Genomic DNA, 12,804 nt, shown 5'->3' with positions numbered 1-12,804 from the left:
CACAGCACTCTTCTTCGCTGTGAAGAGATGCTGCTTTGGCAGCAGTCAGTTCTCTTTCTCCCTGCCCAGTTCTTTACAACAGGGGAGGAGGGGGGCCAGACCAGGGTAAATGTACCCGCTTCCCTCCTCTCAGCACCATTACCTGCATGAATTCAAGCAGTATTAAGGGCAAAAGCTGATCCAAGTACTAACTGGGGGGGGGGGGGGGGGGGTGGTATGGGGCCCTGACTGTCAGGTTTCCTGACATCGGAATCCTGACTGCCATTTTCTATTCCTCCCTATATGGGGTTTGTGGACCCCAACTGTCGGGCATTTAAACAGTCAGGATTCCGATATCGCACACTAAACTTAAAATTACAGTTTAGAATTTACAACTAAAGCAACATCATTATATGATCACTAATAAGTATAAACACTACAATGTTTAAATAATAATCTATTGCTGATCTCTAGATAATTATATTATTCTCATTATTAAATTATGTATTTTATTGCAGTAATCTCATGGCGATGTTACAATTTCTACTGCTGCTCTTTTGTTTATATCCAATAAATGAAGCAAACGCTCAGAAGCCAAATATATTACTGCTCCTTGTGGATGATCTTGGAATTGGGGATATTGGATGCTATGGGAATACTACTATAAGGTAACAATTTATTATGTAAGGTAGGTATCTGCTGGGCACTGTGCTGCTCCAATAATTGTATAGATCAGGCATGTCCAACCTGCAGCCCTCCAGATGTGCTAAAACTACACATCCCAGCATGCATTGCCATCATTCTAGCATTCCCTAATAGCCAAATTGTGGCAAGGCATGCTGGGATGTGTAGTTTTAGCACATCTGGAGGGCCGCAGGTTGGACATGCCTGGTATAGATCATAGAGTTACAAAATGTAAAAATCGTCATTTAATTAGCAATTTTTAGTATTTCATTCATTTCCAGTGTAAAGGCTGATTGTTTTATTTGTGCGGACCATCTTTGCTGTAAGAAAACAGTAATAGATCATAGCAATAATTTATATTAATTACCAGCACATAATGCTAAAAGGATCTAAAGAAAATATACAGTACCTCATTATTAACATTTTACATTATTATAAATTGTCATTATTAACATTGTGCATTATTATAAATTGTCCGTAAAGCATAGGGACATATTCTGCAGCTTATTTTAGTTGAAGTTTGCAGTATGATAGCATTATTCTTATTATCACTTTAACCTCTCACAGTGGCGTTTTTTTGGAGAGGTCACTTTGACGATGTGGGTAGGACCATATATTTTTCAAAGCAAATTATTTTTGCTCTACTGTATGTTGAATTGCAGAGTGTAATATTATTGTTATAAACAGTGCTTGGTGCCTGGGGTGCGCACCTGAAATTTTCTTCCATCTGTACGAAACAAAGGGGGGTATGCAATAACAGATCATGGCTGTCGATCCCTCCCAACAGCCGTGATCCAGGCCTGTTTGCATTTTGCCCGACAGCAAATCGGCAGGGGGGATTCAATGACCCGCCTGCCGATTGGCGAAAAGTGAGCTTGTCCACGTAAATGGCCGTGGATCGCGACTATCCATGGCCGTTATTGGCAGAACGGGCCCTACAGCTTCTAAAGTCAGGCTCGTTCTGCCGTGATCCCTCTTCAATGCTGTTGGCAATGACAGCATTGAATAGGGCCCCACCGCTATTTCCCCTGTCGGGAATAGCAGTGGAGATTTGCATACCCCCCTTAGTCTCAGCATGGTAGCTCCTCTCAGTATGTTTGGAATTAGGGTGTTATATATGTACAGTATAAGCAGCACTACTACTATGGTATTATGTGTATAAGTGGCTATACTATGAGTATTATATGAGTAATCAGTATTACTACTGTGGGAATTATGTATAAGGGGTATTACTATTGTGGGCATTATTTATATAAGCAACGCAACTACTGTGGGTATTGTGTGTGTTGTAAGTGTTGCTACGACTGTGGGCATTATGGGGGTTATTCTGGTTGACTCACAAGGCCTGGCGTATGCTGGGCCACCCGCCCCCCTTACAGCGTGAGTTCACCCACACTGGCTGCAAATGGATGTGTAACATAAACATCCATTCGCAGGATAAGGGGATCCACCCCCATCATTTGATGGTCGCGACCATTGAATGTTGGCGAAGGTGCACGCATATCTAAGTGACTCTCAGGTCACATAGGATTGTCCACTGCTGTTTGTCCACAATTGAACTATTATATTGGACATAAATATCTTGAATTGGTCCTGGACCACCAAACCAGGGCACCCCTGCAAGTGCCCCAAGGCACCCCAGAGTGCCACGGCAGACAGTTTGGAAATCATTGGTGTAGTGTAATGTGAATAGGAGGCACTACGTTCTGTGTATTGTAAATAAGATTGTGCTACTGTGTGGCGTAATTTGAAATGGGGGTACTATTGTGTGGCCACACCCCATCCTTGTGCGGGGCACCATGACAAGAGCTTGCTCCGGGTGCCATGGCTCCACACTACACCTCTGAGTAAGGGGCCCCTGAACTATCTGAATCTGAAGTCTGTCCTGTTTTGTTGATGGCAGGAGTATGATGAGTACTGCATGTGATTCTAACCTTTGCAGGGTTTAATCTTTAGATACAGGTAACTACTAGAGAATGTAACCAAATGTAAAAGCATACATATGGCACTGGGTCTAATGCATTACTAGACTGCTTTAGGGTCATATTAATTAAAGCCATGTTGTCTTTTCAGGACTCCAAACATTGATAGATTAGCAAGAGAAGGTGTAAAGCTTACACAGCACATTGCTGCAGCTCCTTTATGTTCCCCAAGTAGATCTGCCTTTTTGACCTGCCGATATCCCATCAGAGCAGGTAATGTGTACTTACAGTATGCTCCAAGGTGTATTCAGGATGACCCAATTACTATTTGTGTAAGGTTAAAACAATCAGCATGTAAGTACTGTCATTATATAAATATTTGATTTAAAGTGGGACTACAGGTAACAGCAGGCTCTCAATGTCTAGGAATGCTAACACGTATGGCTCTACAGGTGACAGCATTCCAGGGGGTATCCGGATGAAGGGTTGACAGTGTCTAGGTCAACAGTCAATAAGTCAACCCCAAATGATTGGTGCACACTATGTTGGCATTGACAAAAGGTTGATGTAAGCAAAATGTCGACATGGTCATGGTCGACACAAGAAAAGGTCAATGTGAGATGTTCATCTTTCGTTGGACTTTTTCATGCTATACGATCCACGTGGCCTACAATTGAGAATAGTAAAGTATGCCAGGTGCAGAGGAGCAAGGCACAATGCCCCAAGCATGGCCAGCAAAAGTGATACACTAACTGGGACATGTGTTGACATTGCCACCAAAAAATGCAAAAATCATTATGTTGACCTTTTCATGTGTCTACCTTTTCCCTGTTGGCAACATTTGTCAACATTTTGCCAATTGGACCTTTTCCATGTTGACCTTTTGTCCATGTCAAGCTTGTGTTTGTCGACCTTTTAACTGTCGACCTTTGAGCCACACCCAAGTCACCCTTTATTGGTGGTGGTCATGGTGGGGATTCCAGGCCTGGTCTTTCCTAGTTTGGGGGTGTAAGCTGGACCCCCATAATGTGTATTTCACTGCTATGGTGTAAGTCCTTGGGCTGGTTCAACTTAGTGCTGATTACTGGAAAACTGGGGGGTCCCCACACTATTCTCCCCCCTTACCACAAATTTGCAGTAGCAGACATGCTAGTAAACCTAGAATTTGTATTTGCCATCTATTAGAGTGTTACATCTGTGATTTCCAATCACATGTTCTTTTATTAAATCTCTGATTTGCATAATTGATGGTAAATCGTAGAAGATCATGAAATTAACAAAAAACGGCTTTTAGTGAATTCACCTCTATGGATTTTGTACTAGCAAAAAAATAAAAACGTGGTCCACTCTCCACTACACACGTACATGAATGATGACTCTTATTATGCCAAATCTATTGCTGGTATATTGCATTTCTTATTTGTAAGCCCTGACACTTGTTTTATTATTCTATTTAGGCATGACTGGTTATAAGCGTGGAAAAGTTCTATTCTGGAATGCTGTGTCTGGAGGGCTTCCTACAAATGAAACGACATTTGCAAAAATATTAAAGAAGCAAGGTTATTCCACAGCGATCATAGGTAAGCATTAACTCAAACAGATTTTAAAATCTTTTATATACATACTAGGAAGTGCTATTTGAATTTATCCAATTACATCCCCACTGTACAGCAAAACATGGTCATTTATTTTCTCTCTCACCTTTCCATCCTCCTGACCCCAGGCCAACATTGCTGGGTCACCGTATCATTCAGCCCACCAAGAACCTTTGCAATCTGGTGGACTACTATGCAATAGATGACACTCCTTGTGTATCATTGTCTATTTCCCTTTACTGTCTGTAACTACCCAGTTTATATTATCCCTGTTTCCAATTGTAAAGCACTAAGGAACTTGCTGCGCTCATGTGCGCATGTAGAGGGGGGGGTTCCGAGTACCTGGAAATCCCCCCTGCCCGCCGATCTATCGGCGCAGTTCACTGGGATTTTGTTTTTTTCATTTTTTCAGAGGGAGCAGAGCAGGAGCCTGGCTTACACAAACTAAGTGAGGCCGCTGGGCTGCCTGTAGGGGGAGCTCCAATGCACAGCTCCTCCTCCGGCATTACTGAGCTGCACTCTGCACAAGCCGGGTAAGGCAACGAATGCAACTGAAGGTATTTGTTGATGCCTGGGGGAGGGATAGCTCTGTTATCTGGGGGCTCTGGAATTTGGCTCTGGAATCTGGGTTAGTGGCGTAACTATAGCGCCACAGGAGGCGCAGACTAAGTGTGGGTGCCGGGGGTCTGTGGGCTCTAATGTTGCGGTGCATCTGCCGCCACATCTACTGTGGCTGGGAGGGATTCAGTACTGAATCCCGGCGGTCGGGATCCCGGCGTTCAGAATCCCGACGCCGGAATCCCGACAGCCAAAATCCCGACAAGGGGGGGATGTGGATCGCCCCCCCTTGCGGGCTCGCTGCGCTCGCCACGCAGCGGGCCCGGTGCCTCGCTACGCTCGGCACACTAATTTATTCTCCCTCCAGGGGTGTCGTGGACACCCACGGAGGGAGAATGTGTCTGGGTTTCGGCAGTCGGGATTCCGGCGTCGGGATTCTGAATGCCGGGATCCCGACCGCCGGGATTTTAACTGCATCCCGGCTGGGAGTCAGGAGTCACTGATTTACTATCCTGCATCCCAGCGCTCCTCCTTGCTCAGCCTCCTTATGAAAATTGTCCCTCACAAAATGGCCACCCCCTTACAGCAGACAGTTTTTGAGGATGCTAGAGGAGGCGGTGGCTGACTTGTTCTCCAAACACTCACTACACTGCAGGCTGCCCCCCCCTGGAACCAGAAGTCCCTGCTCACATCACTTCCGGGTACTAGCTGGCATTCCACACTCCAGGAAGATCTCTAACAACTGACTTCCTGCATCAGCAGTGTGGCCCTGCAGGCAGGAGGGAGGAGAAAGTACATTATTACACTATAACCTGTGGTATATAATTACATACACTCATGGACAAACATACAAAAATATAGTGCAAAAATAAATGAAACAGCACTAAAAAAGACAGCAGCATATGGGCCAGATGTATCAAGCTGCAAAAGTGATAAAACGGAGAGTGATAAACAACCAGCCAATGAGCTCATACCTGTTATTTTTCAAACCCAGCCTGTAACATGAAAGGTAGAAGCTGATTGGCTGGCTGTTTATCACTCTCCATTTTATCACTTTTTGAAGCTTGATACATCTGGCCCTATGAGAGAGAAAATTACACCAAAGCATTCCAATAGCTCTTTTCGTTTAACCCTTTGGGGGAGATAGTATCTAATTTAAAGATCCATCTAGATTTCAGTAGTAGCAATACGTTTTGCTTTATCTCTTGAGATTCTTTGACATCATAAAGTATTTTAATGCAGACAGAGAGTATATTTATACTTTATAGAAAGATAGATAGATAGATAGATAGATAGATAGATAGATAGATAGATAGATAGATAGAGAGATAGATCTCCCAGCTGTTCGAATATTGGCAGCAGTCACCAATTTTTTGAGAGTCACATCTTTTCTGTCCCAATTGTGGGTCACATTGTCCCGTGGTGAGTGTGTGTTGGGGTTTGAAGCCCTTCTCTCACTCGTTGCACTTCTCAGCAAGCAGTGAGGAATAGACAATGCGAGTGCTGGGCATGCCCATATAGTGGCAAAAATGGGGGCGTGGACTCACAGGAAGTGTCACCCCCGCTCCAGCCGCACAAAGCACTATTAAGCATGCGCCGGAGGTATGCGAATGTGTCCCTATTAAATGTGACTCTTAAATGTGACTATTTAAATTTGGGAGGTGTGTGTATGTCAGGGTTGCCTACACTTGCGGATTGGCCTGCAGGGTGCCGAAAAGGTGGGCAATCCTACAGGATTCCGTAGGACCTTCACATCTCCCCAGCCACAGCATTAAATTACTGCTATTTGCAGTAAGAAGCCCGGAGAGGAGACTTTGAAAGTAGGCAAGTATGGTGTATGTGTTTAACCTCTCCTCAGGGTACACTTTTCTTTAACATCAGTGCTGTAAAAAAATTTATTATAATAAATAAATAAATGTATATAATTTTCCCTTCTTTTTCTTTATAGGAAAATGGCACCTAGGGGTAAACTGTGAATCAAGAAATGACTTTTGCCACCATCCATTAAATCATGGTTTTGATTATTTCTATGGCACTCCTTTCACTCTTTTTAATGATTGTGAAGTCTCAAGATCAAGTGATTTCCAAGTGCCTTTTAAAAAAGCATTATGGTTTTATGCACAGATTTTTGCTATTACGCTGCTCACAATTGTAGCTGGCAACTTATGGCATTTTTTCAATGTTCCCTGGAAAATTATTTTTGCTTTCTCCCTTTTTGGTTCAGTTTTCTTTATGTACTGGTATGTAGCCTATGCCTTCAAAATATACTGGGACTGCATATGGATGAAGAACAATGAAATTCTTGAACAACCAATGGATCTTAAAATAAAAGCTGGTCAAATAGTTAGAGAAACCAAGGCATTCATTAACAGGTAACAAATGTACCTTGCCATTTTGGGACAAAGTACTAGAGGTTAAAATGTAATTCTCTCTAGAACATTTTGCTATATATGAAATATGTAATAAGTCACATGCACTAACATGCAATAACACAAGAATATTACTACAAAAACCTTATTTATTAGATGAATTTTAGTTCATATAATATACATATATTTAACATAAAAATACAGTCTTAAAAAAGATGTCACTATCTACCCAAGATTTTAACCTATATTAAAATAATGCTTTATAAAATAAACTTTTGATTAAAAAAAGGTAAAAATTTAATTCTATTACACAATGATAAACTAAGCTTTAAACATTATTACAGAAAAATATCTCTCAACTGTTCAGATTTTTGCAGGACGGCCAAAATTTTTGTGACTCTCCTGCATCCCACCCATGAACAGCATTGTCCCACAGTGAGGGCAGTTGGGAGCCCCCCCCCCCCCCCCCTGCCACTTGCTTCTCAACAGTGAATAGATGCTGTGCACATAGCGTCTATTCACTGGGAGAGAGCACAGGGGGCATGGCCATTCCCCACTGTGGCTAAAAATAGGGACATCTCTCTGATAGCACTCTATGGGTCATATTCAGCTGTGTTAGCAAAGTAAAAAAGCAAGCAAATGGGCAAAACCATGTTGCACTGCAGGTGAGACAGATGTGACGTGCAGATATTTAAATTTGGTTGGAGTGTGTTCAAACTGAAATCTTTTTTGCAGTGTAAAAATAAAGCTGTCTATCATCTGTGGGCTACATACAAAAGCAGCCAGTATTTACCCTGCAGAGAAACAATATCAATGTGCTCTCCTTGCATAGAAACTTGATATTTTTTTTATATAAGAAAAATAAGTTTGTGTATATAAAAATAATATCCAATGCTACTAGTCTTTCTATTCCATGGCTTAATATTTGGAATGTGTTGGCACCTAATATTATAATTTATATTTAAATTCTCAAAAGCTGTACTGTATATTGGATATACAATAGTGTGTCTGTGTGGATCTATTAAACACACTGGGCGGTATTCAATGAGAATACCTGCGAGGTGCAGCGAATCCTTTTTAGGATTCGCTGCACATTCGCCACGTTCCGGAGCCGGCGGGCTCCAGTATTCACTGTGTCAGGGGCTCGCTGCCCCTGACTGGCGAATATGAGCTCCTGCGGCGATTGCCGCAGGGAGCCTGAGGACGGTGGCAGGCAAAGAGATGGAAGTCTCTCTGCCTGCCCCAGAACTTTGTGGGGGGTAGGTGGGCTCCCCGGGTGCCAGGCAGCACAGGCTGCCCCCCGGGGGTGCCAGCAGGGGACGTATATTCACTATACCCGATCGTAACGATCGGGTGCAGTGAATATATGAATATGTAATGAGCGGCTCGGCTCCGGCGCCCCCTGCTGGCTGCTGTGTCAAAAAAAAATATACATATATATTACAGCACATGAATAAAAATAGCATGCCCCTCCTCAAAATAAAATTCCTGATTTTTTGACACCAAATGTAAAAAACAAAACACTTTATTTTAAAAGTTCACATTCCACTTCACCATAAAAAGATAGCGATTGCTACTCGGTGAATCATGGCGAAAAAAACCTTCAAATGTATTCGCCATGTGGTCATTGAATAGGGTGATTCACCGTTTTTGACAAAAATTCGCCAAACAGCACAAATTCGCCATAAAAACATGGCGAATCAGGCTCATTGAATACCGCCCACTGTATACAAGCTTATTCTCATTTGAGATCAAAGCAAATAACATCAGACGCACATAATGAAGGGGCGTGCATATGTGCAGTCCCCAACTTGGCCCTCTCTCCTCTGGACTAGAGTCTACACACTAGGATCACTAGGGGACTCTAGTGCTGCACTGGTGGGTATTGTGCATCTGCAGGTCTCCGGAGGAACTCCTCATAGGGTCCAAGTCTGAGTTGGACATAGTTACGCCTGTCCTTGTGTTTTTTTTCCTGCAGTTTTACCTGCGATGTTCTTTCACTGCAATGCCCTTCCCTGGTATCATGGGCAGATTGTGAATATAAAGTGACCCTGGAAAAATGTCCAAATGAAGGCCCCTTCACACACCTACAATGCTAGCCACAGACAGCCCTACATATCCATTGGCCCATCTGGGCTCTCCCCTGTGGCTTATTTTGCTAATCCAATCCTGGCTAGAGGTCTAGTAGGACCTCTATCATCTGTCTCCTAGATGAAAGGGGCCATTTTTGGAAGGACGTTTTTGCAGATTCCCTGTCAACCGCATAGAATCTGCAGAGATCCGGCGCCCCCTCCCCATCGCTGTGGCTTGGCCTATGGTGGCATTTTTATGCCACTGTTTTCTCCCCATTGCAATATGGGTTGTCCAGATACAAGTTGACGGTACTTGTTTTTTTGCTTTGCTCCCAACACAGAATCAACACCATAATTCTATTAGTATGACACAAACTCGGTTATCAAGAACCTTAAATATATGATTGTTTCAGATATATTACATTCTCATATAGCTATAACAGTCTTAATATAATATTAAATATTCAGTAATATGTAGTAGATACAGTTACTGTATACCATGGGTCTTCAACCTGTGGCCCTCCAGATGTTGTGAAACTACATGTTCCAACATGCATTGCCCCATTTTTTCCTATGAGAGCATTCCAAAACTGTCAGGGCATGCTGGGACATGTAGTTCTACAACATCTGGAGGGCCACAGGTTGAAGACATGTGCTGTATACTATAACCTGCAATCCAAAAAATCAGCTGTTGTTGTTTTATACCTGGAAATATGGTATCCGGACCTTAGGACTACAGTCCGTAGGACTGACAGTCAATTGGTTGACCACTATTGATCAACATGTATAAGGTCAACATGGTCAAAAGGGTCACATGGTCAAAAGGTCACATGGTCTACATTTTTTTTGACTTTTGGATGTGGTATGCTAATTGGGGGTTCATGTGCTACAAGTTAAAAAAAACACATGAGAAACCTACAAAAAAACATCGCTTTTGCAAGTCAACCTAGACCAGGGGTAGCCAACTCCAGTCCTCGAGAGCTACCAACAGTTATCGTTTTCCATGTCTCCTCACAGAATCACAAGTGAAGTATTTAACTCCACTTGTGGATCTTTTAAAATGTGTTAGTCAGTACTGAGTGCACCTGTGTATCTGTGAGGTGAGCTGGAAACAGGAACTGTTGGTAGCTCTCGAGGACTGGAGTTGGCTACCACTGATCTAGACAGCGAAAATGCGTTTATTAAATCATGTAACGTTGTTATTGGTATCTATTGTACTGTATCACTTGTTGTAAAACAGAAGAGTGTAAATTAACATGACTGACAATATATTAGACCAAAACCTTGTCCTTTCCAAGGATTATTATTCTCTCCAAATAATTAAATAGATACATTCCACATAGAGAATAATTTTAACATTTTCTTTTGCCAGAGACAGGAGTCAGAGACAGGTTGATTTTATTACTTAATCATGTGCAACGCTTGAGATGCACACTGGCTTCTTTTCAGCCTAGGCAAAACTTCAACCTACTGCCACAATCACACACTGCCAACAATACCTACTTTCTAGCCCCTCAATTGAAAATGTGTAGGTGGTGTCTTATAAGTTCCCCAACCACCATTTGCATTAAGTGCAACAAGGATGTATTCCATGTAGACATCTTTAGTTTTGTGAGAGGCCAACTCAGTAGTGTCCCTTCCAGATCCTGGCACCCTATTGGTAGAGCCATCTCTGCTGCCAGAATTGGGGAGAAATAAATATCCATGGGGGATCAATTATCCCGCTGTAAATTACCAGGTACCAGGTGACCAGTGATCTCAAGTTCTAAAGTAACCAGAGATGCGCACAGCAGCCAGTAAGTGTTATCGGAGCATGCTTTCAGACAAGGTACTACACAGTTCAGTAAAGCAACGCAAAATAAGCTACAGCTTCTATCAGCCTTTGCTGCCTATCAGAAATGGCTTCTGGGAGCTGTAGTTTATTACTTTGAAATGTGGTGCAATGCCGGACAAAGGAGCTAATAACAGTTCCTGGCTGCTGTGCCCATTTCCAAGGCCATGCAGGAACTACCCAGGGACAGACCATGTAGCTTGCTCCTGAGTAAGCTGAGCCGTATGTGGTGCCCTACTCAGCTGCGTACCAAATGTATGCCTAAAACTGACCCTGCCTATGTGAGTGGTTGAACATACAGTATGTGTATGAATGCCCATGACACTTCCATGAATATATCCCCATAAGATGGACCATCTCTGTGCCTGTGCCAAGCCACCTCCCAGCAGTGACCGCACTGGAATTCCCACATCACTTTTCCAAGACCTCATTTCCCCCATGCATCTTGTTTATAATAATGCCTTTGTGCGTACTCTCTCTGTACACTACTACATATCTCATATATACAGCATCAGCGGCATCGAGAATAAACTATATAATTTTAGGTGGCAACATTGATGATGACTGAAAGGGAGGAACCCCTGATAAAAACAATTTCAACATGCAGATCCAAGAGATTCATTAATGGATATACTCGTTATACATCATATTTTCCAGTTTTATTTAACACTGTAATCACAAAAGATAAATATGTACCCCTCTGTATCCTATGTGTATCTCAGGAACAAAGATGGACCTTTTCTTCTCTTTGTATCTTTTCTGCATATCCACACTCCTCTCTACACTACAAAGAAGTTTAGAGGAAGGAGCAAGCATGATTTGTATGGAGACAATGTAGAAGAAGTGGACTGGATGATTGGTAAGTTACATATTATTACTGCACTATCGTAGTATAATTAGAAACTAGAGTGTTCCAGAATGTGCATGCAGTAATACACCCATTTTTGTGCTTGTGCATGCTGTAACACCAGTGGTGATTCCTAACACTCTAAGGTTGATGCACTATTGCATGCGGGGCTGGAATAAGGCTTGGATGGGCCCACGGCTCTTAAGGCAGGGGAGCTTAGAGTAAGAAAACCAAATTGGTTTCCCCCAGAACACTGAATGATATTAGTAACCAGATGTAAAAACCACATGGCATACCTCCTAACAAAGCTGGCAGTGAGTGGGATGCGGAACAGTCACAAAAAATTGTGAGGCATGCATTGAAGTAGATTCAGAATTCTTGGTAAAATGAATTTGCAAATACATGAGTAAGCCCTGAAGCCACGTGTCAAGGCTTTTTTGAGTTTTGATCAGTGCTGTAACTATTGAGGGTCCAGGGAATGCAACTGTATGGGGCCTGTGCCTTTGGGGGGGACAGAGGGCTCAGTAGACAATCTCCTGCACCCTTTATATACAATTTTTTAAGTAGTGGCTTGGCAGCTGCGCCGTCCTGTACCTCTTCTCCCATTGTCCCCCTCCCCACCAACAACTATGGTTTGCTCAATGAAAGGGGAGGAGACGGTCCAGCTAATCCAGTCTCTGCTCTGCCCTTATCCTACCTCTCTCTGAGGCTGTGGGGATCAATGTCACTATCTGATGACCAGCCTTAGTGCAAAAATGGAAGAGATGTTGCAAGCATTGTGCAGGAGACCAAGGGCTGGGGACAGGAAGATCCGGGGCTGGCAGTGCTGATGACCCATGTCCCAGCACTGCTTAGGAGACCCAATGCTGCAAAAGGAGACCTGGGAGGAGGAGCTGTGGAGACCCGCCACCACTGCTAGAGGTAGGATGGGTTGGATTATGAGGACA

The 12,804-nt window shown here is 43.1% G+C and overlaps 1 protein-coding gene across 1 annotated transcript in view; it reads left to right on the top strand.

Annotated features, from left to right (window-relative positions):
• The first annotated feature begins 504 nt into the window (after positions 1-504).
• Positions 505-12,804, top strand: part of LOC146058419 (arylsulfatase H-like) — a 31,152-nt gene continuing 18,852 nt past the window's right edge. Inside the window, exons 1-5 of the mRNA XM_083170701.1 lie at positions 505-647; positions 2,737-2,858; positions 4,043-4,165; positions 6,687-7,110; positions 11,733-11,869. Of these exons, the coding sequence (XP_083026827.1) occupies positions 505-647; positions 2,737-2,858; positions 4,043-4,165; positions 6,687-7,110; positions 11,733-11,869 (949 nt within the window). The remainder of the gene's footprint in view (positions 648-2,736; positions 2,859-4,042; positions 4,166-6,686; positions 7,111-11,732; positions 11,870-12,804) is intronic.

Source organism: Crinia signifera, chromosome 2, assembly GCF_055691185.1.
Source record: "Crinia signifera chromosome 2, ASM5569118v1, whole genome shotgun sequence".
NCBI lineage: Eukaryota > Metazoa > Chordata > Amphibia > Anura > Myobatrachidae > Crinia > Crinia signifera.
The sequence above is the reverse complement of the archived record's forward strand: the minus strand, read 5'-3'. Positions and strand labels throughout refer to the sequence as shown.